The sequence below is a fragment of the Lasioglossum baleicum genome, chromosome 8 (assembly GCF_051020765.1).
Source record: "Lasioglossum baleicum chromosome 8, iyLasBale1, whole genome shotgun sequence".
NCBI lineage: Eukaryota > Metazoa > Arthropoda > Insecta > Hymenoptera > Halictidae > Lasioglossum > Lasioglossum baleicum.
Window position 1 is genome coordinate 12,505,202 of NC_134936.1, and position 22,676 is coordinate 12,527,877.

Here is a 22,676-nt window from a genome sequence, read left to right on the forward strand (position 1 = left end):
GGTCAATGCAACGATATCGAGGGAGAGAAAGAAAGAGAGGGCGAGATAGTTACGGACAGTGTTAGTTATTGACGAAGGCGAATCAAAATTCCTCGAGAGGAAAAGAATCCTGTCTGCAACAGAATTCTGTCCACGATCCGGAGTAATCGTTCAGGCGAGCGAGGCAAATTCTGGGACATTGATTGTCCTCCGCGGAGCACGACTTATTGGATGGAATAAGTGAAAAACCCGGGATCCCCAAGTTTAGGTACTCGGGAAGACGGCTACGTATAAGAAGATGGTATTGGATAGGCGAATCTGTAATTGGCCGCAGAAGCATCCGGCCACTTATTTTTAAATTTGGCGAATCTGTCTTCAATACTGTGGTCTCGAATATTGGATTGGTACTTAGAGGCTAGCGCAGTCGAACCGAGAAAGGCGCTGAATTCTGTGATGGATACCTACCGTATAATGGTTCATGTGGGAGCTATGTCGATGCCTATGTTGCTGCGGCGAGGTGGTCAAAAGCGGTTGCTGAGAGGCCTGAGCGGCTTGGACTGCTTGTGCAGCTTGGGCCGCCTGTGCTTGAACTGCTTGCGCAGCCTGGAGCAATTGCTGAGGCTGCATCGCGTTCAGGAGCTGCTGACTAGCCGAGCTGTTGCTCAGGAGGTGCGGCAACGCTGCTGGATTCAGTCCCAAACCCGATGCTAAACTTGTTGGAACTGCCACGAAACAAGGTTAAAAAATAACGTTAAAAAACAAGGTTCAGAAACCTGCTTCGCTACATGTTCAGCGCCGGTCCCGTTCATAGAGCAATTAGAGAGGTACGTGTCTTTTCCCTTCGCGTTGTAATTTCATCTTACCTGAGAAGTCGCCGTTGCTGGTCGGCGTGTTGAGCATGTTCTGGGGCTGCGTGATTGACTGCAGGTTGGCCAGGGTCGTGGACACGACTTGTCCGTTGCTCAGCGCGAGGTTCACCATCTGATTGTTGGTGACATGGCTGACGGGGATGGTCAGTATGGTCTGCGTGGCAATTCCTGTGGAGGTAACGGGCGAAAGAAAAGCCCCCACCCGAACAGATTAGAATCTAACGAAGTAACGACGACACGGGGAACGAGGTCGGTTGATAATTCTATCCCCTTGGGGGCCGGGGGGCCCGGGCTGTATGAACGTGTCTCGAATCAATAGATACTTCATTTCCATTATGAACATAGTCCACGCGTCGTTGATCCAGGAAGGGTAGTAAAGTTATCAGAGTCTCATAGAGGGATTATTAGGCAACCCATAGGGCAGGTAACCTCGCAGGCCAGCGTAGTTGGCAAACTATTATCGTCATCTTAATAGTGGGTACAGGTACTGGCACTGGACTAGGCTGCGAGAAGGACGCCTAATCATACTTAGAATAGTTTCGGGATTACCTCCAGCTCCGCTAATCTGATTACCCTGTACACGCGCTTAATATGATTACTGATCATGAGTACGTACCCGTGTTGGTACCTATAGCTAAGCTAAGCAAATCCTGTATTCCGAACAGCCATAAAAGTTTCGCGTTCTGAGGTAAGGTCAACTGGCAATCCGATTACCGTTCAGTTTAAGCGATATTTGACGATGATAGCGCGGCGACGATCGTTCTTTTCGATTCTAGCACTCCACCCATTGCGAATGGTCTTTCGCGGAGTATCTTTACTCTTTTTCTTAAACAATTATCTGGGCACGTTCTTTTACTCGCCCGTGACTAAAGTGAACGCTTCTTATACAGCTTTATTCATTGATGCTTGAAAAATCTTCGACACAACGAATTCTAAATTTAAGAAAACTATAAAATATTCAGATACTGGTTAATTTCTCAACGATTCCGGACATCCATTGGCATTTTAAAAGGTCAGAAATCTCGCAACTGTATCAAATCGTTTCGCGGTTCACCTCATAAGAAAGAAATGTGTCATTAAATTTTGAACATGGTCGAAACGTGCAAAGTAAATTCCGAGCGCCACAAAAGTGAACACTGAAATGTATATTCTAAGCGCCGATCCGTCAAACTGAAATATTAATTGACAATGTGCATTGTTTTATTAACACTTGATTGTCACTTAAGATGGACGGATCTTTCATCATTACATGCTGACCCATATCGCTAAAATAATCTTGAATCGACGTGTCGTCTAACAGAGCTTACTATTCTTACACGCTCCTCTCGAATTGTGTGGGAAAGCTCGCGACCCGTTGGATTCATCAATGATTCAGTCACTATTGCTTAAAATCGAACCGGGTTAATCGTTCATAGTATGAGTTATCCTGTTACCCTTCTATCCGATACGCGGACATCAATTTCCGAATTTAACCGGACCGGCGAAAGTTTGTCAGCTCGGAAATGTTATGGTTAAGCAGCGCGCGTGTTTAACGGTTCCCCTACTTTCAGCATAATTAATCCGCCACCCGGGAATATCGACGGAGGAACTCGTGATTCCTGACGAAAACAGTCCGTTGACGAGCGATTGATCAGATACTCGGTATCGGATGTGACGAAATCGACGTCACCGCCGAGAAGGAGTTGGCCCCGACAAATTGAATGCGTCAAATCGGATCATTACTGCCGATCTTTTCAAGAAAAATAAAAATTTTCTTGTATTTTCACCCTTAACAGTCGCGATGCATTAAAAATAATAGAACAATGACCTTTAATTTCTCCGATATACAGGGTCATCCGTTTTTAAACGGCCAAACGTTAACCAGCTATAGAGGACCCCAAATGGAACAACTTTTACCCCTATCACTTTCTTTGTTTCGGCCTTGATTTCCAGATAATTGCAAAAAACCATCATTTTTTGAGTTTACATAAAATTAAATATCTCAGGACTCCATGATGAATCTTGATGGTTTTTCCTTTGTTTAGTGCATCTTTTTTATTGAATAAACTTTTTTGTATGACCTTCGGATCATGATTTTTTTGGCGTGGGGCACACCGTGGAGCCTGAAAGAAATAAGTTGGAAAGTGGAGGTGTGCCCCACGCCAAAAAAACCATGATCCGAAGGTCATACAAAAAAGTTTATTCAATAGAAAAGATGCCCCTACTTATTTTAAACTAAACAAAGGAAAAACCATCAAGATTCATCATTGGAGTCCTGAGATATTTAATTTTGTGTAAACTCAAAAAATGATGGTTTTTTCCAATTATCTGGAAATCAAGACCGAAACAAAAAAAGTGATAGTCCTCTACAGCTGGTTAACGTTTGGCCGTTTAAAAACGAATGACACCGTAGAATGAAGACAAAGAAAAATGTTGAAGTGTCATATATCACAAATAAATTCAACATTTGCGAAGTGACGACTCCAAGTAGCAACACCACCGTCCTTTAAATTTTCAAATTCAATTTCCCTGAACATTCTCCGCTCAGGATCCAAATCTCCTTCGAAATCTCTCGACACGTCCGGCACAGACTCCCGCCGCGATCTCGAAAACGGAAAGTGAGTATCTCGCGTGTCCTCTCTTCGAGCTCTTTCGCCGTCGTCGATCAGAAACCAATCGAGCGTTAGTCAGTTAGCATCGATTCAGCCGGGAAGCAGTGCAAACATTATTTGCCACCACGTAACTCGTCATCCTACCACGACTGGTCCATATCCACGAACTTCAATCCACTTAGGCGGACTCCCAAAGTTCTCCTTACCCTTCTCCTGGTCCGCCCCGGCACGATACCGTCGACGGTCTCTCCGGCTTTCTCTCTCCCTCCCAATTGCCAGAATAGGAACCCAACTTGGTAGAAACGAAGTTAGCGCGAACCGCAATCGATATAATAGCGGCCGAATCCGCGGAGCTGTGATGTCCAGCTAGAGAGAGAGAGTATACCTAGGGTTAGGGTAGCGGAGGGACGATCCCGAGGAGGTCTAGAAGGGGTGATGGCCAGGGGGTGAGGAGGAGGGTCGGAGGCAGCGGGGAGTTATTCGTGGGTCTGGAAAGGGGTAGTGAGACGTTAATTATACATTGAAATTAGTTGCAGAGTTTGCCCTCTGCTCGCCGGGCTAGTCTAGGACCACTAAGTATGGACGACGGGGCTAGCCTTAGTCCGAGAACTGGTCAGAGATAGTCGATATTATATTATATCTATATGCATATCCATCTCTCTCAGTTCTGGTTGTGTCTGTATATTATATATCGGCAGATCTTGATTGCACAACATTATGCGCGAGCACATCGTGCAGATTTCCCGATGAGTCCACTCGGACTGATTTATGCCCACGAAATTCGAAGGTACTTAGCGCGCCGGGTTATTGTTCGAGACTTCTTGCTGGTCCTCTATGATACCGCCAGCAATTATCAAACCCCCGGGCCCCTTTATCTCCGGACGACGAGCCGCTGCGTTTAATTAAATTTCGCCCGTAAGGCTTCGACGATTAGGCTCGCGCGTTCCGAGGATACGTGGACCGCTCTGGTCCGAGATCGAAAGTATCGGAGCTTGAGGACTTGATCAAAATCGGTGCGATCGTTTTTGCGGCGATCGCGGTCCACTATGGCACGGCGATCTGATCGGTATGCTAATTTCGAATTAGGAACACCGGAGAGGCGGTTGGAATTTGTGTTGCGCGGTGTTCAGGGGTTTTAGCCATCACTTTGCAGAATTCGAATTTGTTTATAAAATGTCTTCATCGAAATCCACCATGGAAAAACTGGCCGCGTATTCAGTGTAACTCCCCGTGCTCTTAGTGTAGAGCAAAAGAGGATCGATATATTCGCATCGAACGTGTGACTCATTCGAAATAATAGGTTATTCTAAGTCCCACAACACAACTTGTATCTTCTAAGTACCTTTGTGCCTTGCTGGTAAACCCGCTTCATTCGAAATAATAAAATGTCTTCATGAAAAGAGACAGGTTTCGTTAGCAGATTTTTATCTTGAGAGCTATATGTCCGATTCAGTTGATTCTTCTTTTATAATGACCAGACAGGTGATCGGGAATGTACGAAGTAAAATTTCGAGTGACGTTCAGCTTCTCGAGACTCGCTGAAAAAGACAGAAACACGCGGTCCGTTTCTTGCGCACATAACGCTAAATAGGCGGTTCGATAGCCGGTCATTCCCACCCGAGAAAGTAATAAAATAATTACACGTTCGATTCGACAGTAACTCCTTTGATGACGAACGGGAAAAACGATTTGATTGCAGGTTTCCTGCCCTGGGTCATACAAATCCCGAATCTCGTGCGTCACGAACGAAAGACACATAATTTCGAGTGTAAAGTCGATCTCTCTTTCGTGATTTCGCGTCGGGGACGATTACAAAGTCGGTCCACCATTGAGGGAGTGTGCCTTAAAGGACCACCATCGATTTACGTGACACGTTCGAACCGTTGACGCTCTTATTACCATCAAGAGGAGAGAAGTTTCAATGGGTGTCAATCAATGGTCATTCGAGAGCGCTGAAAGGGCTCCGGGATACATAAGAAACAGAAGGCTTACCTTGCGACGTAGGGATAAGAAGCTGAGCCCCTTGAATGCCTTGAACCAATTGACCGGACGTTAGGATGAATTGAGGCATTGCAACCGGTTGCGGCTGAGATAATAGCTGAGGTAATGTCACCATTGGCGCCGAACTTGGTGGCAGGAGGTGTGGCGCAGCTGTCGTACTCGAGGCTGTTGGTACTGTGCCACCTGAACACATCACGATTCCTCATTTAAAAAAAAAAAAGAAAGAAGAACCAGTCGCTGATTATCGTTTCGACCGGTTTTTCCACGGAATCGCGAGATCGTTTCGTCACGTGAAACACAATCACCGGTAATTTGCTGTTCCCCGGTCTTTTCACCCGGTCATTTGCATTATAAATATACTCGCGCACGTACGATTACTGTTTACTGTCGTGTATATTAATTAATTAATACTCTACTCCTTGCAATAAAGGAGTTTTATGACTGTTGACGCCACGGAATTAATTAAAAGCGAACCTCCCTCTCTTTTCAATATTTTACAGTTTTTTTTTGCGCGCGCGCGAACTAGTAAAAAGAGGGTCTCTTCATTATTTTTTGGAATACTTAAACCTATTAATTAAATCGTTCGCGTCACTATAACCAGACTGTTATTACAACTAGGCTGCGAACGTAGATTAAAAAAGTATATAACCATAAAGAGCTTCGTATAATTGAATTTAAAAAAAACCACGGGGATTATATCGTATTCAATCCCAACGTTTCTTTTCGCGGAGAATCTTCTAATTAAAATATCCTTCTAATGTTAATGCAGTTCAAACATTAATTTTCGGTCTGGCTAGCAGTTAAACGCGGCTGGAGAGGAGGTTCGGATATTTTTCCGTCACGGCCAGTAAAAAGCGGATTTCAGACGCAAAGTAGCGCACATCGAAGCAATGTGATTTTGAATAAATTAACGTAACATCAAATTAAAATTCAAATCTCGAGCCCGCGGACCCTTACCGGCGTTCGCAACGGCGAAGTATGAAATTCACCGGGAAACCGCGGAATGTTCAAGGGTGAGATAATTAGTAGCAACGAAATAAAATTCAGAGGGGATGGAGGAATGGGTGGGGGTGGGGCGGTAGGGTTTCAAATTTCACGTCACTTATGGCACGCGTTTCCATTTGAATCGACAATTGGAAGTCCTACCGGATGAGCTGACAGTGAGATTCAAGGGCGTGTTGATGAGCTGATTGTTAGTCAGCCCCGCTGTCATTCCCTGGAGACCCGCGGCTAGTGAGGCGACTTGCGGCAGGTTTTGCAGACTCGCCAGATTCTGAAGGTTCTGCAGAGTTACCATCCCGGCCACTGGCGGAAATAGAAATGCAAAGTTTTATGATAGCGTCGATTTATCGATAGTGCGCGCAGAACTTTCGATTCGAACGCTAGCTGAACGATTTACGCTGGATACCTAAGTCACACTTCTAACCCCTTCTAGAAATTTTGTAATTCCCCAATATGTAAACTTTTATACAATAATTTCAGTTTTAAAGTACAGAGTTTGAAGTGTGCTATCATTTTATTCTGTATCATCTTTTCAACATTAATAGCATTCTGTAAATTTCTCTATTTCTTTCGAAAATAATAGATTGCAGAATATAACAAGTTATTTGTTATTTAGATAAAGTTAATTGTTATTTACAAGTATTATACAATTTCAATTATTAATTGTATTGGCAAAAACTATTTATTTGATTTCCACCTGAATCCAAATAATAAATAATCTTTTATTTGCAAATAAGAGTTAATATAAATTACTATTATCTAAATAAAAATCACACGTTTATTTATTATTTAAAATAAAATTTGCCCAACACTGATTATGACATCATCAATGTGCAGTCAATCAACTTTGTATTGAAATTCTATGTATTTAATCATACGACGTGTGAATAGAAATTGAACGAAGTATTGTTTCATATATATTTGATATAAGTTAAAATTGAATTTGTCGACAGGATTGAAAGAGAAGAAAATTGTTGAAAAATTCGTTTTACTTAGTGTTTGTAGACGATCCCACTCACTTGTCCCATTAAGATGAGCCTGCGCCACTGCCGCCCGTTTCGCCTGATGCAGATTTTCAGGTGACGGACTGCGTCTCTTCCGCGAGTTCTTCAGCTCGTCCATCATCATCTGGTGCTCATGCAGCGAGCCAATGGTAGTCGCTGGCTCGGGACTGCCAGCGCTACTCCTGTCACTGTCCTGTAACAGAAGTTCGAACTCGTCAGTTAGGCCGCAGACTCATTGCTGGTCCCATTCATGGGCCCAGAAACTACATTTGTCTAACTAACTATCTGACCACGCTCTCTTCATCTTCCAAGCTCTATTTCTTCGTGTTATTTCTCAAACACAATATTTTTATTGTACTAATGCCAATTCTTAAAGATGAAGACACAAGTGTGAAAATTTTTTGGGAAGACTCTGTAGAAACAACAAATTTTTAGAATTTTGTTATGGATTGAAATCTTCAGTTTCTCTGATGATTCTCAGATGCCATAAATCGGACGAAACAAGTCAGACGTTCCGCTTATTCGAAAATACATTTATGTGTTCTACGCTGATGAAATTCGGAAGGAGGAGAACAGCGAAAAATGTTATTAATTGCGATTGTGAGGGCGGCGAGTAGGTGGAAACGAGGGAGAAGTCAGCGCGGCCAATCTGGAACGAGATTGGCCATACTTTATTTCGTTTATTACGCTGCGTTTGAAACCTTGTATTTATACGGTATTGATAACGATTATAAAGTATTGGCCCGTTGCGATGGCAACAGGCGTACCCCGCGAAGTGCTTTCGGCTATATTTTTCGTCTGGAATCTGTGCGCGCGACTCGGAAATGGTGACGTTTCAAAAATTAAATAAGGTGATAATGGCCGGGGAAAAGTGTGCGCGCTGACACGGTCGTTGCTGATCATTTTTCGCGTTAGCAAACGGAGATGTTGCGAAATCTAACGAGGCTATTTTCACGTTCGACGATGAACTGTATTTTTGTAATGTCCACAGCGCATGGAAATGAAAAAATTTCATCGATTTCGAATACTGGGAGAATGAGACATTTAAATAATATTTTTAATATTTTGCAACAGTGAGTGGTCTGATTGTATGTTTCGCCGTAGGTCACTGGAGGGCTGGAAATTTTATGCATTTATACAGAAAAAAATTTCGAATAATTTTTCCTGTATGCTTTATAAGTATATTTATTCAGAGCAAGAGGTTAACAAGGTCTTTATCTTCATTCAAACATTTCTCATAGGGTCTCGAAGGGTCCAAGAAAAATTTTCATCAAAATTTATATTTGTAAAAAAATATCTTCAGGCAAATATTGTAAATAATTCTCGTTTGACAGGTTGAATCGCAGATTGAATGGTTTCAGCACGAGATTTACAACCGGCTCGCCCAACAGACATGCGATCCGTGGATTATTTCTTCAGCTATCGGTAAAACATTAATTATTGCTGGTTACACAGTTGTTTCGAAATGTAAGAGCCGCGCAACCGTCTTTAATTGAATTTTCTTTCGCCAAGAATCAGAAATATAAACCACAACGCAGTTTTATAATCACCATAAACTCAGAATTCATTTCCAGGATATTAATACGATTCTTCACGCTTCATTAAGTTTCGCACCAACACACGCGCCTATTCGCAGTCCCGCCTTTGCGCCACCTTATTTGCTCGTAAATATACATGGTTAAATATTATTGCGTCCCCATTCTATTTTTTTTTTTTACACGTACACGAAGGTATTTGTATACTTATCTGCGTACGTGACGCAGTAAAACCCTTTCAGTACTATTACTATTATTACTATGATTAAAATTCTTCGAGCAACATTAAATTCCTGCGACGAGAGTCTCCCGGCGGCCATAACGAGACGCCCATTAAAAAATACATGTCGTGTCGCTCGGTTTTTTTAAAATTTTTTTATATTTTTTTTTCATTCTCCTCTCCTTACTGACCGAAATCAATCGAACGCGGTCGCGCAAAGGTTTTATTGGAGGCTGGCAATCATTCTCGCCGAAATGCTCAATTATACGCGCGTGGTTCGTTAACGTACCGCGCTTTTTATTGCGGCGGCAAGTTTAACGCTGAAAATTGATTAATAATCATTCACGGTCCAACTGGCCGACGTTAAAATGCTTCGCTACGAAATAATGGTGGTAGACGCGGCTTTAAAGGCGCGGAGGGTTCGGGATGCACGGGGGTGGAACGATGGGGGTGAGAATCGGGGGTGGAAAAAAGAGGAGCGCGGCACGAATCATTGATGAATACAGAAAAATCAACGGGAGAGTCGCGCGGGACCGGTGCCATCATTCTGTCCCGTCGCCGTGCTAATAAACCTTCCGGTTTCTCGATCGGACGCGACCATAATGCTCGGCGATCATCGTTTGCTCAATAGATCACATGTTCAACTATTTATGATGTCTAATTGAATGATGACACTTTCAATCTGTGACAATTTTTTTTATGAAACTTGCGCCAACATATTCGTGACATTATTCTGATTAAAATAACATGATGGATTTTTGCGCAGGGAAGCTCGAAAAATTGGAAATTTATTTTACAAAGTGAAACAATTTTTTAACAATAACAAAACAAATTTTGTAGTATCATTCGCGTGTCGTTCTCAAGAAGACAAAGGGAGTTCTGGATTTTTGTGAAGCGATCGGAAAATCGGTAAAAATGATCGACGCAATAGCGACCCAGAGACCCATTCAGGGATCCGACGGCTATCCAGCGAAGAAAGAAAGCGGGAAGCAGCGTATCTGCGGCCAATAGAAACCCGAAATAATCACCGGCAACCGAATCAGCATCGAAATAATTAAATAAACGCGGGCGAATTACAATCTTTCTACCGCGGGGGCACGCGCGCACCGCGCCGCTGTGTTCTCGCGATTTCCATGCTTCCATTCCAAGACCCGTGTGCTCGAACAGGCGATCGCGGCGCTTTGTAATCGTATGTACAATAAAAAATATTCAACAGCTCGATTGCCAATATATCGCGGCGCCGGGCTGATTGAACCGGAGCGAGCGAGCGAGCGAGCGCGAGCCCGTTAATTTGCCGCTGCGTGTCGGCCGGCACAATAGAAAAATCTCGCGATGCAAATTATTTAGGTTTGTACAATGTATCCGGGTCGAAATGAGTCTGCAGTTTTTCGACGCGGTCGGTCTCCCGGCGCGCTTAAAATCGTATTATCTCGCCGCGATTTCGGTTAACGAGCTGCATTTCACACCGAAGAATCGGCCTTGCTGCGCACTCACATTTCGTCCGGGACCGACTTTTTCGGCGTCTGTTCTATTGGCTTGTCCCGAAAGCTTCTTTAGTAACGTATGATATAGTTAAGCACATGATAGCTACAGTGAAGCACTCGGTAGAGTGTTTGACACAGACACATCTTGATAGAATGTGTGCCAAGATCTTTGGGGAGAATTCGAAAGTCTTAGAAAAAATAAACACTTTTTAAGAGAACCTTTAATAGCAACAGCAATTTTCATTGTGAACTGACAAGTCGCCCTCAATAACGTCATCCAATAGTTTCATTTCAGATTGCAATGTGAAAGAAACTTTGGTACAGCAGAATTATTGAAAATCCTACCGAGCTTTAAGAGTAACATTTCGCATAAAAATACCGAGAAGTCGAAGACCACTAAAATAAAATTGAGGAGAGACAGAAGAGACAGAGTAGGTGTCGAAAAATTAACACACCTGTCAGCAGAAGATCAGAAACCGCAAGCTCTCGCAATCAAACGGTGTTCCGCATAAATAGAGTATTCTATTTAGCTATTTAGCGTGGCGTCTAAACGACTCGGTTTCATCAGCGGCCGGCGTGACAACCTCGTTTCGTTGAAACGCTTCTCCGCCATCCGGGCGAAGTGTTTTCAAAGAGCGCCGCGAGAGTCGGGCTCTTGTGTGTCTCTCTCTCCGTCCATCAAAATTCGCAAATTCTCCGCGAGACACGTGGAAATAATTTGATAAGGGGGGGGGGGGGGGAAATCAGCCTGGTTCCCCGCGGTTAAAGTCGTCTCGGTTAGCCGAGAAGCTCTCGCCGGATTTATTCATGGGCCAAACCAACCGGGTGACTCCTTTTTCGCGAATTAGCCGTGGTGTCGACGCTTTAACACGCTTAATCTGTATCCAACTATGGCGATACACGTTCCGGCATATTTCCATGGCATTATGCAAAGAGGCCGCGTCGGGTAACATTACTTCGTACAACGCCGCCCATCGATACGATACACAAACCCGGAACAGTGTACGTGTGCGATAAAGAGAGCGAAACAGAGTCAGAATGAGAGAGTTAGAGCGAGGGAGAGAGAGAGAGAGAAGTCTCGCAGGTAAAGCTTCACTGTTGCCCCCGTGCTTACTCCATCGATTTATTATAATTTAGATTGTCTTCTTAGAAGCCGACTGTACGTGCACGTACGTACACATAGGAGACGCCTTAATGCGCTGCCGTTCGTTAATTATTCCTCCGGCATCCCGTAAATATGCATGAATTATATATCGCCCGGCACGAAAGCGCGGGGATACGGGGCCAATGATTAATACACGCCGCGCGTTTTTTCCCCCCTTTGTCGCTGCCCGTTCGATTCGCGTTTTCTACGTTTTCGCGTTTGCGAGCGAACGGACGAGCCGTGACCGCCGCCGCGCCGCACCGGTTCGCCATTTTGCGCGACTCACTCGCCGACCGCCATATTTCTTGCGAATCGGTGGCTCCGCGAATGTTTAATCGACATTCGCTTCTGCATTTCATCTCGCAAGATACGGCAGTCTAGAACCGGAATCAGAAAACATACGCAAGTATGGTGACAATGATAATTTCTAATAAAAAGAAACGATTTCTACACAAGAATGTAGATACATATATTTTTTTCCGACAACACAGTCGTAGTCACGGAAAAAATAAAAAAGGATCGCGTTTATTCGAAACGATGTTATCCCATCTTCTTGGCAAAGACAGTATTTTGCAATTTTCCGCGGCGCCCATTACTGTCTGAAACGGCTGAAATTCGCCGTAATGTGCTTTCGAAAGAAGAGTCCTCGATGTACTGACTAATTGAAAGAATTATAGAACGCGGACTGGCCGAGCGCACATTATACGCGCGGAGTAGTTAACAGGCACCCCAAGCATTAACAGGATTACAACGTAACGATACGTTCGACTGCAGCGCAATGGAGTCGAGCCAGTATCGTGAACGGGACGAAAGTTTCATCAGTCGAAAGTGTCGATTCCGAGGGGTCGGCGCGGGGGATGGGTGGTGTGTACGCGAAAATTCCGCGGGTCCGAAAAAGCCGTATGGGGCGGGAGGGGGGGGGGAAGGGTGAGAAAATAACGAGCGTCACTGGAATCCCGGGTAAAAAGTGGAAGTTATCAAATGATTCGAACGCGGCCGCGGCCATTTTTCTGTGTGAAAGGGAGGGAACGTCCCCCTTTACCCCGCGCTGTAATTTCGAATTTTCGTCAAAGTCGTACAATGGATCGGGGTTCGGTCGCCCCGGCGCCATTGGTCCCGGGCATTTCATTGCATAAAAAATAGATAAAGCCCGGTCGATAGGTAACGAACGAAAATAGGAGGCGCAGGAGTCACGGCGGTAGTTCAATTTTTTTTTTCCACGCAAATTCGTAAACGGCTATACCCGACGGTATGGCCACCCCCATATTAAATGGACGAGGCGAGGGGGATTAGTTGAATGCACAGGCCCCGGCCATTTTGCTTGTAAAAGTGCGCCCTGCGATATATGTATATATAGTAAAGCCGTAGAAACGTATGTTTACGGGCTTTCGGCATTTCGCATAAATTAATCAGCCTGACCAACCCCTTGCGCAAATACCGGCGTCGTTCAACCGGTCTCCATGGATGGTCGGCACGCAACAACCGTTCTTCCGGAGAACTCACATTTTTGCGTATCCTCGGCTGATTTCCGGTCGCGAACAGCGCTATCACTGCTACCAGAATATTTATGCAAATTCACGGTCTTATCGCGCTGTTACCTCACTCCGCACAATTAAAAAATTGCCGAGTCCATCAACAAAGAAATTTCATTTTACTTTCATTTTACTACAATCTCGCGGTAATATGCTTAAAAACACTTTTTAGAAAATTCACAAATAAGTATTTGTGAATGGGTCTAGCATGTTTTAGTTGATTCTTTGAGTACAGTAAAAATGTTGTTAAATTGAGAATATTTCGATACTAGAATTATTTAGGCTATAATTCTTTTTCCAAGAAAATTAATGCCAAGTTCAATTTATTAGATTGTACCCCATAAAACATCTAATTGAATTCAATGGTTCTGTCGTACAAGAAATAATTTTAGAAAGTTCTTGGATCTGCAAAAATTCTCGAAGTATCGTGTTCAAGAGTATCGATAGATCCCTTAAGCTGCGCAAGGTTAGGAGTGAATAAGTTTCTATTAAAACAAAGTAGAAAGTAACACCGTTCATTAAACTCCGGTGTGCGAAATTCAGGGCGTCCTCTTTCTCTCTCTCATTGACTTCATTACTGTTTCTAATTGTTGTCCATCCATTTTCGTATTTTGGCAGGAATTCCCAATTTCGTTAACAAGTTCACTCCTCGTTTTAATTACCTCAGAATAAACTTCTCACTTCAAGCGCGTTCGCGTACACATATTTTTTCTGCTACCCCTCTACTCCACACGGCACCCTTACACACACGTTCATACGTTTTCTCGTTTTCCCATGTACACAGACACACGCGTGTATAAAAAGACACGGTGCACGGGGATAGCCCTGTACATTTCGGGAACAAAGCTTTGACCCAATAATTGCTTTTAATGTTTTTTAGGCAATCTATCTATAGAAAACCCGAAAAAGGGATTTCCGCTGTTAGGTATAATGAACACGAGCACGATCGATATTAGAACAATAACGAACGTTTCGAATCTCTGAACTTCGACCTATGAATCGGACATTTGTTTTATCCTTTAGATATGAGAGGCTCTGTAGAGCTTAATGCTTGCAGGAATTTGCATTTAAAACATTTCCATTCGACGTTGTGCAACTCAAACGGAACTTGATCCACAAGTAGAAAATCAATTTTAACAAAATGTTTATTTGTGATTTAAAATTGACATTTCCTCAATTCTCCCTCGACCGGATCAAGCATGGTATTTTTCGCAAAGATAAGTCTGATCAAATGCAATAAACATTATCTGATAAAAAGTAAAAAGAAAAAATAGAAACATCGTGACACTATCTGAAACAGAACCAAACCGATTAACCGGGAAAACAAATTTCCCGTCGATTCTCACACCCCAATTTCTATTCCGCAAGTATCCGCACTCTAATCAGCGAAACCAGGTGCAGCGGGCATCCGCCCAATCTCTCTGCGCGGATCGTGATCGCGATCGCATCGGCGTTTGACGGCACCGTTTTAAATTCCGCGGGAAGGATCGTCGTTCGGCGCGGGGTGCCCGGCAGTAAAAAATCGTTAGCCGGACCTCACGGGCCATCTTGCTAATGCGAAAAACCGTGGTGCAACGTTCTCTGGTCGAGAGGGTACCCGGGGATCGGTTCGGGGAGGGTCGCGGACGGTCGGGTCGTGTACCGGGCACGGGCGGGGGTGTGTGGGCGGGTGTTGCGAGGGTGGCAGGCGAAAAACAGGGGGTGTGTAGAGAAAAAAAAAGCTCGCGCGAGCGGAATAAAAAGGGGTGGCGTCGAAGAGAGGGCGGGCGGTGTGTGGCAGGATTGGGATACACGGTCGTTGGAAATGCAACAATAAACATTACTTATCGGCGCGAGCGCGCGGAGCCTTTAACAATGCGGATAGGTATACGGCGGAGAGAAGAGCGGCCTCGGCACGGCTCGGCTCGGCTCGGGTATAGCGTTCGCAAAAGCGCAAGTTTTTTGCAATAAAGTCATTCCGAGGCGTTTGAGTTATGGGTAATTCGTGTGCGAAACGCCTGCGCGCAACCTCTCGCGAGAGGCGAACGAGCAACACCGGGCAAAGCGCGCGAGAGAGGCAACGACTGGTAGCGCCGCGGGTCCCGGCACACCATTGATTAGTATTAATGACTTAGCTGCACTCATTTCGCCCGAATAAAAGTAATTGGATTTGGCTTCGACCCCGCGGACCGCGCCAGCGGTGCCTGGCGTCGGCGGCGTCGGCGTCGGCATCGGCGTCGGTCGGTGCCGGCGGCGGCGGTGGCGTCGGCGCAACGAAAACGACGGCCGGCGTGTAAAAATACATTAATATCTGTTTGCGCTTAATAAACGATAGCCGCGCTGACTTCAGACTAATGGCCGTATTCCGGAATCGGTAATACGCGTTTTTATGTTTCTTTCTATAGAACGGCCGGCGCGTCCCGAACCGTTCCCACCAACGTTTATTTCCCGCCTATCTTTCGTATCGATCGATTTCGCTCTTCTCGTTGCATTTTAAAAGGTTTCGCGTATTTTCTTTCCTTTTTTTTTCAGTCCACCGTTCGCCAGATAGCTCGCTCCTCCTCTATGGCCGGTCACTCTCTGTCTCTGTTTCGCCGTGATTCGACCAGGTTTGATACGGTTTGCCTCGGTTTGACGACAGCCGTTTTATACCCGCGTAACTCGACTTGTTAATGCACCTCTGCTCGCGATTTTCTTCGAGCCAAATATATGCGGTTGCAGGTGCGTACCGTTTGGAGGTAGTTGCTTAATTTATGCAAACAGCTACCCGGGCTCGTTAATCACTTTTGATTCGAAAGGAAGTGAGAGATCGGGCGTTTTCTAGATCCTGGCGAGATAAGGTGGCACATTAGCTGTGTGCATGTGTGTGTGTGTGAGTGCCGAGTGTCTTGTAATGAGGTTTGAAATTATGAGTTGTACAAGGGAGTTACTTCGTAATCTTGTAAAGATTTTGTATTCAGATATCAGCAATCGTGACGTGTTGAACTTAATACTAGTTTGCAAATCAGTCGGAGTAAATGTTAAGATAATTTATACATTAAACGTTCTTCTGTACGCTAATGATTTTATACATGCTTGACTAATGTGATTGTGTGAAACGTGGAAGCAACTTTCGAACAACTTGAGGATAAAGAACTTTATATTCATACTGTTACAGTTCTTAAGAAAAGCGATAAATCTTCTTTAAAATTCTCTTTTTTTGGAGTTGGTTGAAAATATTCCAACGTTGCCTGGATCATTCCTAATCTTAGTTTCTTTAAATGAGGCACTACTGAAAATTGCTGTATCATTATTCAAAATATTATTTACATTATTGAATATATATCGGTATCTAATTAATTACTAAACATTTAGGTATTGTATGAGGTATTATACCAATTTCATATCCATAAAATTTCAAGAATCACAGGGAATGGAAATATTCTAGATCGGAAGAAATGTTTAATTTTCCAGCGAAAATAGCTCCGAGTGCAAAGGGTGAACATTTTTAGCAGATTTGGATTATTTAGCGCACACCTCACACCCGATATCTTACCCCAACGTCTCCGCACGGTCGCCTCCCGCTCTCAGAATCACCGCGCAATTAAAAACAGCAATCTAATTGGCAGAACAAGGCGAGCGATTCCCCTCGCCGAAAAAGGCAGCGAGCATCGAATCGACTTTAATTCCGCAGGCATTCGACCGCAGTGAATAAACTAGGGCACCGAGCTCAGATACCCCGAGAGTGTGCAATATAATTACGCGATATTATCTCCGCAGGAAATCCCAAAATTTAATATTATCTCGCAATTGCCCTTTCGGTGCGCGGTGTAGGACAATGCGGCTGTTCCTGCCTCCGGCCAGGTAGCACTGGAAAACCGTGAACAGGCTTGCGGGAAAAAAGGGATAGCAAAAACCAAGAGGCCTCGATCAATCTAGAAAACGTCCGGCGACCACAGGCGGAACAGTGGAAGAACAAAGTGTAGAAAAAGGTGGACAAAGGGACGTGGAGAGGGAACAGGAAGATAGCCGAAGCAAAAAAAAAGAAGGAAATAAAAGCCCATTAACAAAGTCCGTATCACGAGGTAACAGACCCACCAAGACACTTTTAACTCACCGCGTAACCCCGTCACGAATACTCCATTGATCGGGATTAAGGATTATCCGTGGCCATCCAGAAAGAGCGAGGAAGAAAGAGAGCGGAGAGGAGCAGGGAGTGTGAGGGAGAGAAGGAGAGAAAGAGCAGAGAGAGCGGTGCGAGGAAACGATGAATTTCCTCGACGACCTAACCGGGGTATCCTAACGGGGACGTGCTCCACGGGGGTTGCAATTATCACGTGGTCATTGCGAACCGTTGTTATCGGGAGTACGGGAGAGAGAGAGAGAGAGAGCGGTGTGCACGTGCTGGAAAGAGGAAGAGACGGAAGGGGAGGGGGGAGAGAAAGACGGACAAACGAGAGAGTCGACCGACCCCTCGGCACAGGCTGCTTTGTCTGTAAGTGTAATTAGTCCAGGGTGGGGTTTCTGTTCAAGAGGAAGAGAGAACGAGGGACAGAACCGGAGCGAGATCGCCAGATCAGAATGGAGGAGAGTGTGTGAGAGAGAGAGAGCGAGTCAACGGGGTGAGAGAGCCAGGGGGCGAAAAGGAAAGGGGGTGGAAAAGGGTGGTTCATCCTGGTCTCCCTTGCCGCGCGCCACCGTGCCCCACCACCGCCTTATTTATATGCAAATGAGCTTCATTTCGCGATATTAATGTTCCACCCGAGTCGGCCTCGCCTGCCGCGAAAGGGTGCACAGGATACGCGGAAAAGGGTTCGTCCTGGTCCGTATATGTTTACGACCGTTTCGTTTCGTTCGTTCGGCGTGGCGAGAGTGCGTCGCGACGCGCCATTCGCCCTCCTGGAAATTACGGCGCCGATGCGATGGCCCGCCGATCCGAACGACGCGTCGCGACGCCCGATCGAAGGAACGAGGGAGAGATTTATTAAAAGTGGCGATTTCGAATTTTTGCTGGACGACTGCGCGAGCGAATCGGTCTTTTTTGAGAACTGCTCGGATTGCGCAACCCCTTAAATTATGACATTTATGCAGGGATGCGAGAGATTCTATATTTTAACACTTTATCTACCGGATGCTTATTAATTGGGTTTTCGATAATTGTGCTTTGAACAATTGTGCAATAACTGCACCGGTTTCTAGGTCGAGCCTAATTTATAATTCACAATCAATTCATACACCCCTGAAATACTGCGAATATTTCTGTTTTTCAAGATACACAGCTAGATTGCATCCGATTCATAATTCACAGCTAATACTGCTGATATTTACCTTTCTATAGAATCCTAGCTGCACCGAGTCTTGTTTATGTTTCACAATTGATCAACACCAATAACAACGTAAATATTGTCTTTTTTTCCAAGATACTGTTTCAATCTAGCTACCAGTCCGCATTCGGCAACCGCCTTTTTATACAAAAATACAATTACAAATCAATCAATTTAAATTGCAGCTCGAAACGAAAATTCTAGTGAAATACTAAAAATTGATTTCATTTGACTTTTTAATTTGTCGATAACAGTTTTGTTGTAATATTGCTCCAGTGCAAGTGCAGTTGATAATTATCAAAATTTTATGCTGAAAAGTACCAGCACAATTACATATGATTATTACAAGACAGAAAGACAAATTAAAAAATAATAACTCACACCAAATAAAAAAAAAAATGTATCAAATCGATACGAGAGACAAGGGTGAACAGTTCCAAATGCAGGTTTCGCGAAATCGCAAATCGGGGGCTGATTAGAATATAGGAAAACTGCGGACAATATTCCAATACGTTAGCTCAGAAACGAGCCACCAAGAATCCGTAATTTTCACTCGAGAATTTCCCTTAATCTGCGCCGCTATCTAGCCAGCGGGTTCCCTTATCAGCGACAGAGCCCGATCCAGTTATGGTAATCGCGCGGTTCGAAAACGTACAGCAGCGTGAAACCGAAATTCCCGTTTCGGGAACCTGGCCCGAAAACTGGACGTTGGTGCACCGGTTCCCTAGGAGGGAGGGCAGAGGGTGGGAGCGTTGTCTTTGCTTGACGAGTCTCTCCGCGCACGGATAATGACCGATTTATCGTAACGAAGTCGGGGTTGGCAGGCGGGTAGACAGACCCTCCCCCCAACGACCCGTCAGGCCTACACCGGGTTAAATTAACAACAGACAAGCCACTTGAAACATTACCGAGGCTTCCTAGCGGAGCAAGTCGAGGGTGGGCTCTCCCGCTACCTTACTCAACATAAATTAGGGCCGATAGAAAGGGTAGATTGCAGAATGTTGAGTGCATAACGACCGACGCTCTGTCGGTGGCTTATGTCTCGAGCATCCGAGGCTCGCGTCTTACTCTTGCGGCACACGCGAGCCCGAAAAATCTTCCCTGCCACACGCCATTGTATTCTAATGCGCCACGTTTCGTGTCTTCTCTCGCCAATTACCCGGCTCGCTAATAACTACTTACCGAAAGAATCGATTGCATTTCTTGCTTCGCTAGGTTAGATCGCCTTCGGAACCGAGCCTAATGCAGCGGACCACAAATTCGGTTTAGCATAAATCGGTGGTACGATCCTTTCTTGATATTTGGAAAAATTGGTGAAATATTATATATTTGCAAACATTTTATATATGGAGATAGAATAACTGGAAATACTTTTGCTAATTATAATGGCATGTAAGCCATCATAACTTCTGTATGTGCAGCCCTTTTTTAATATAAAAAATGTAAAATAATCCTCCGATTTCAACAAGATTGCTTGAATACGTTAGCCACAATAAATTCATTAACCCTACGCCATGCTTTTTATGGAACGAGAACTGAAAAGTGAAGATTTACCGCAGCGATTATCACGCTGCGGATTTTTATGCTAATTTTTGCGACCTGATTGACTCGCTGGCGTTGAGAGAAAACATTCGTTAAAAGCACTAGTTAACGCAGCAATTATATTATAATGAAATCCAAATTCCAACCACGGTAGTAGAAATTTTATCTCAACTCGTTCCTGTACTATAAAAATTAATTTCTAGATTTAAATAAGGAGTCGTGTCATCTCTCATTTTGTCTAAAGAAAATGAATTCCATGGAGGTTGGTAATTAAGATCGTTGCTCGGACATTTAAAAAAGCTGTTTAGTAAGGGAGATACGTTAAATTTAATGGAATGTTGTGACTATGTAGGCTGCTAGCGAAACAAATAACGATGGCTAACGCGTTAAGAGGATAGAATAGACTTCGTCAAGATTGGTAGATAGGGAACATGTTTCTGGAGATTATATGGTCTATGAATATGCAATTGGAATAAAAAATTAAGAGTATTATCTGATAGTCTGATGGCTCGTTGTTTTCCTCGCGAAAGGCTGTCTGACCAGTAAACTAGGTAATTAAAAAAATTTAATCTCTCCTTTCTGTAGCTAATTTGTTTAATGATAGACCATTCTACTGCACTTCAAATAAATCAGATTATGCAGAGCAAATAGATTCGATCTATAGAAATAATTAAAATGTATACATTGTATACAAACTGAGTTAAATTTTTCATTGATCTTGCAAAAGTAGTACTCAACATTATCCAATTAACGTTTTACCATTTCCCAAGTTCAGAAATCCAACCTGAATTCACACCGCGCGCGCTGATTGTCAAAAAAGCGAATTTCGAGGAAAAAATCCAGCTAGTCATTTGTCCCATTATTTGGCAGTCACAAAACTGCGCATCCCTACACAGAATCGCAAATGTTGCCACCATACCGCGTTAATTACCGACCGACCACTGGCCAGTATGAAATAATTGACATCAGACTATAAACCACAAAATGATGTCACGGTATAGTTTCACGTCATTACATCGAATATTACGAGGCTTCCAGTTCATTATACGGAATCGATATCGACTCTGCACTTTGAAATCCTGTGTATCGGGTTAAGCTAAATTATGTGGTTAAAAAGACTATTAAAAGGATACGAGAAAAAGGACACCGTAAAAGATATCAGACTAGAACGTTCCCACTGATGTGGGAACAGTCAAGTTGCCTCAAATGATGATTCTAACTCGAAGATCTGCATTCTTAAAAAATTCTTTATTTTATTCTAGACTCAAAACGGGAAGGCGCGTGATAAAAGAAATGTGAAACAGCTTATGGACCACGCTGGGTAGTTACTTAATTTCTAAAGGTTCTGGGAATCGTCCGAGACGACACGATATTTAGAAGTTGCCGAATGGCGCATTCGTTAATAACGGAGGATCACGTCGAGGTTAAAGTTTGACCAACTTGGCTCGGACGCGGTTCTCGCTGGGGCAAAAGTTCTACAGCGCAATTACAGACGCAGACGACCGGTGGTGCATTATCGTTTCCGTGATTCTTATAATTCCTCGAGATACGGGGATGGAGGAACGGGGTAGGGGGTGGAAAGAGAGAGAGAGGGCGACGCGACGGTGTCCGAATAGTCGTTAGAACGCATTTCCGAGGAGACGATATCTGGCCATAATGAAGGATCCATTTACAAGTAAGATTCAACCCCCCGCGACTTCATTACCCACGATTTTACCACGGACGCCCCGCGGCATTCGTAATGAGCGATGGTCATTCATTTTAATATCCATTAAATGCAAATACCGTCCCGGCACAAACGTTTACTCCTATTTCGAATTATTTCGCTGACTCGCCGTAATTAAGCTTTTCGAAGGGACTCGGGGAAACATTACCTACGGAGGAGTCGTTACTGGTAACGATGCGGCCCCTTCGCACCCCCCCTAACTCCTCATCGCTCCTTCTTCCGCTACCAAGCCAGCTCTAGGTGTACCGGCACCTCGTAACGTCACTCACCATGACGATTTTCGTACGCGATAACTGGAACCTGAAACTTCGGGAATTTTTGACCGTGGAAAAACGCGAATTTTTCCTCGCTTCGTAGCATAATAGCGCAGTATTTTCCTAGTTCTAACTCCGACGAAGACGTTTTGGCGTCACGAAGAATTTTAGGGGAATAATGTTTTAATAAGAAAGCCGATCAACACCTAAACCGACAAGTACAGATCGTCGCAGCAAAAGCGAATCTGTCGGATTGAAGCACGAAACGTTACACAGCAAAATTCTCATTTGTGCAGCAATTATTTTAATGCTCGATGGAGAAAAGGTATTACAAAAATTGTTATCCATGTTCTTGATCCACTTTCCCGCAACAAGCCACACGCGCCAAATTCCATGGCCGAAACCGGGAGCCGCACTTTTCCTCCGAGTAATTACAGCCTCGTTTTAATTATAATTTGTAAAACTCAATGGAATATCTTGCCGTGCCGTTGGGCACCGGAACGCGGTATGG

General features: G+C 44.2%; 1 protein-coding gene across 4 annotated transcripts in view; it reads right to left on the bottom strand.

Annotated features, from left to right (window-relative positions):
- Positions 1-22,676, bottom strand: part of Pdm3 (POU-domain protein pdm3) — a 222,471-nt gene that overhangs the window by 18,646 nt on the left and 181,149 nt on the right. For all 4 annotated transcript variants that reach the window (XM_076428985.1, XM_076428984.1, XM_076428983.1 and 1 more), the window contains exons 3-7: positions 7,462-7,639; positions 6,587-6,745; positions 5,432-5,623; positions 843-1,016; positions 445-701 (exon numbers count right to left, since the gene is read on the bottom strand). In XM_076428985.1, coding sequence (XP_076285100.1) covers positions 445-701; positions 843-1,016; positions 5,432-5,623; positions 6,587-6,745; positions 7,462-7,639 — 960 coding nt within the window. The remainder of the gene's footprint in view (positions 1-444; positions 702-842; positions 1,017-5,431; positions 5,624-6,586; positions 6,746-7,461; positions 7,640-22,676) is intronic.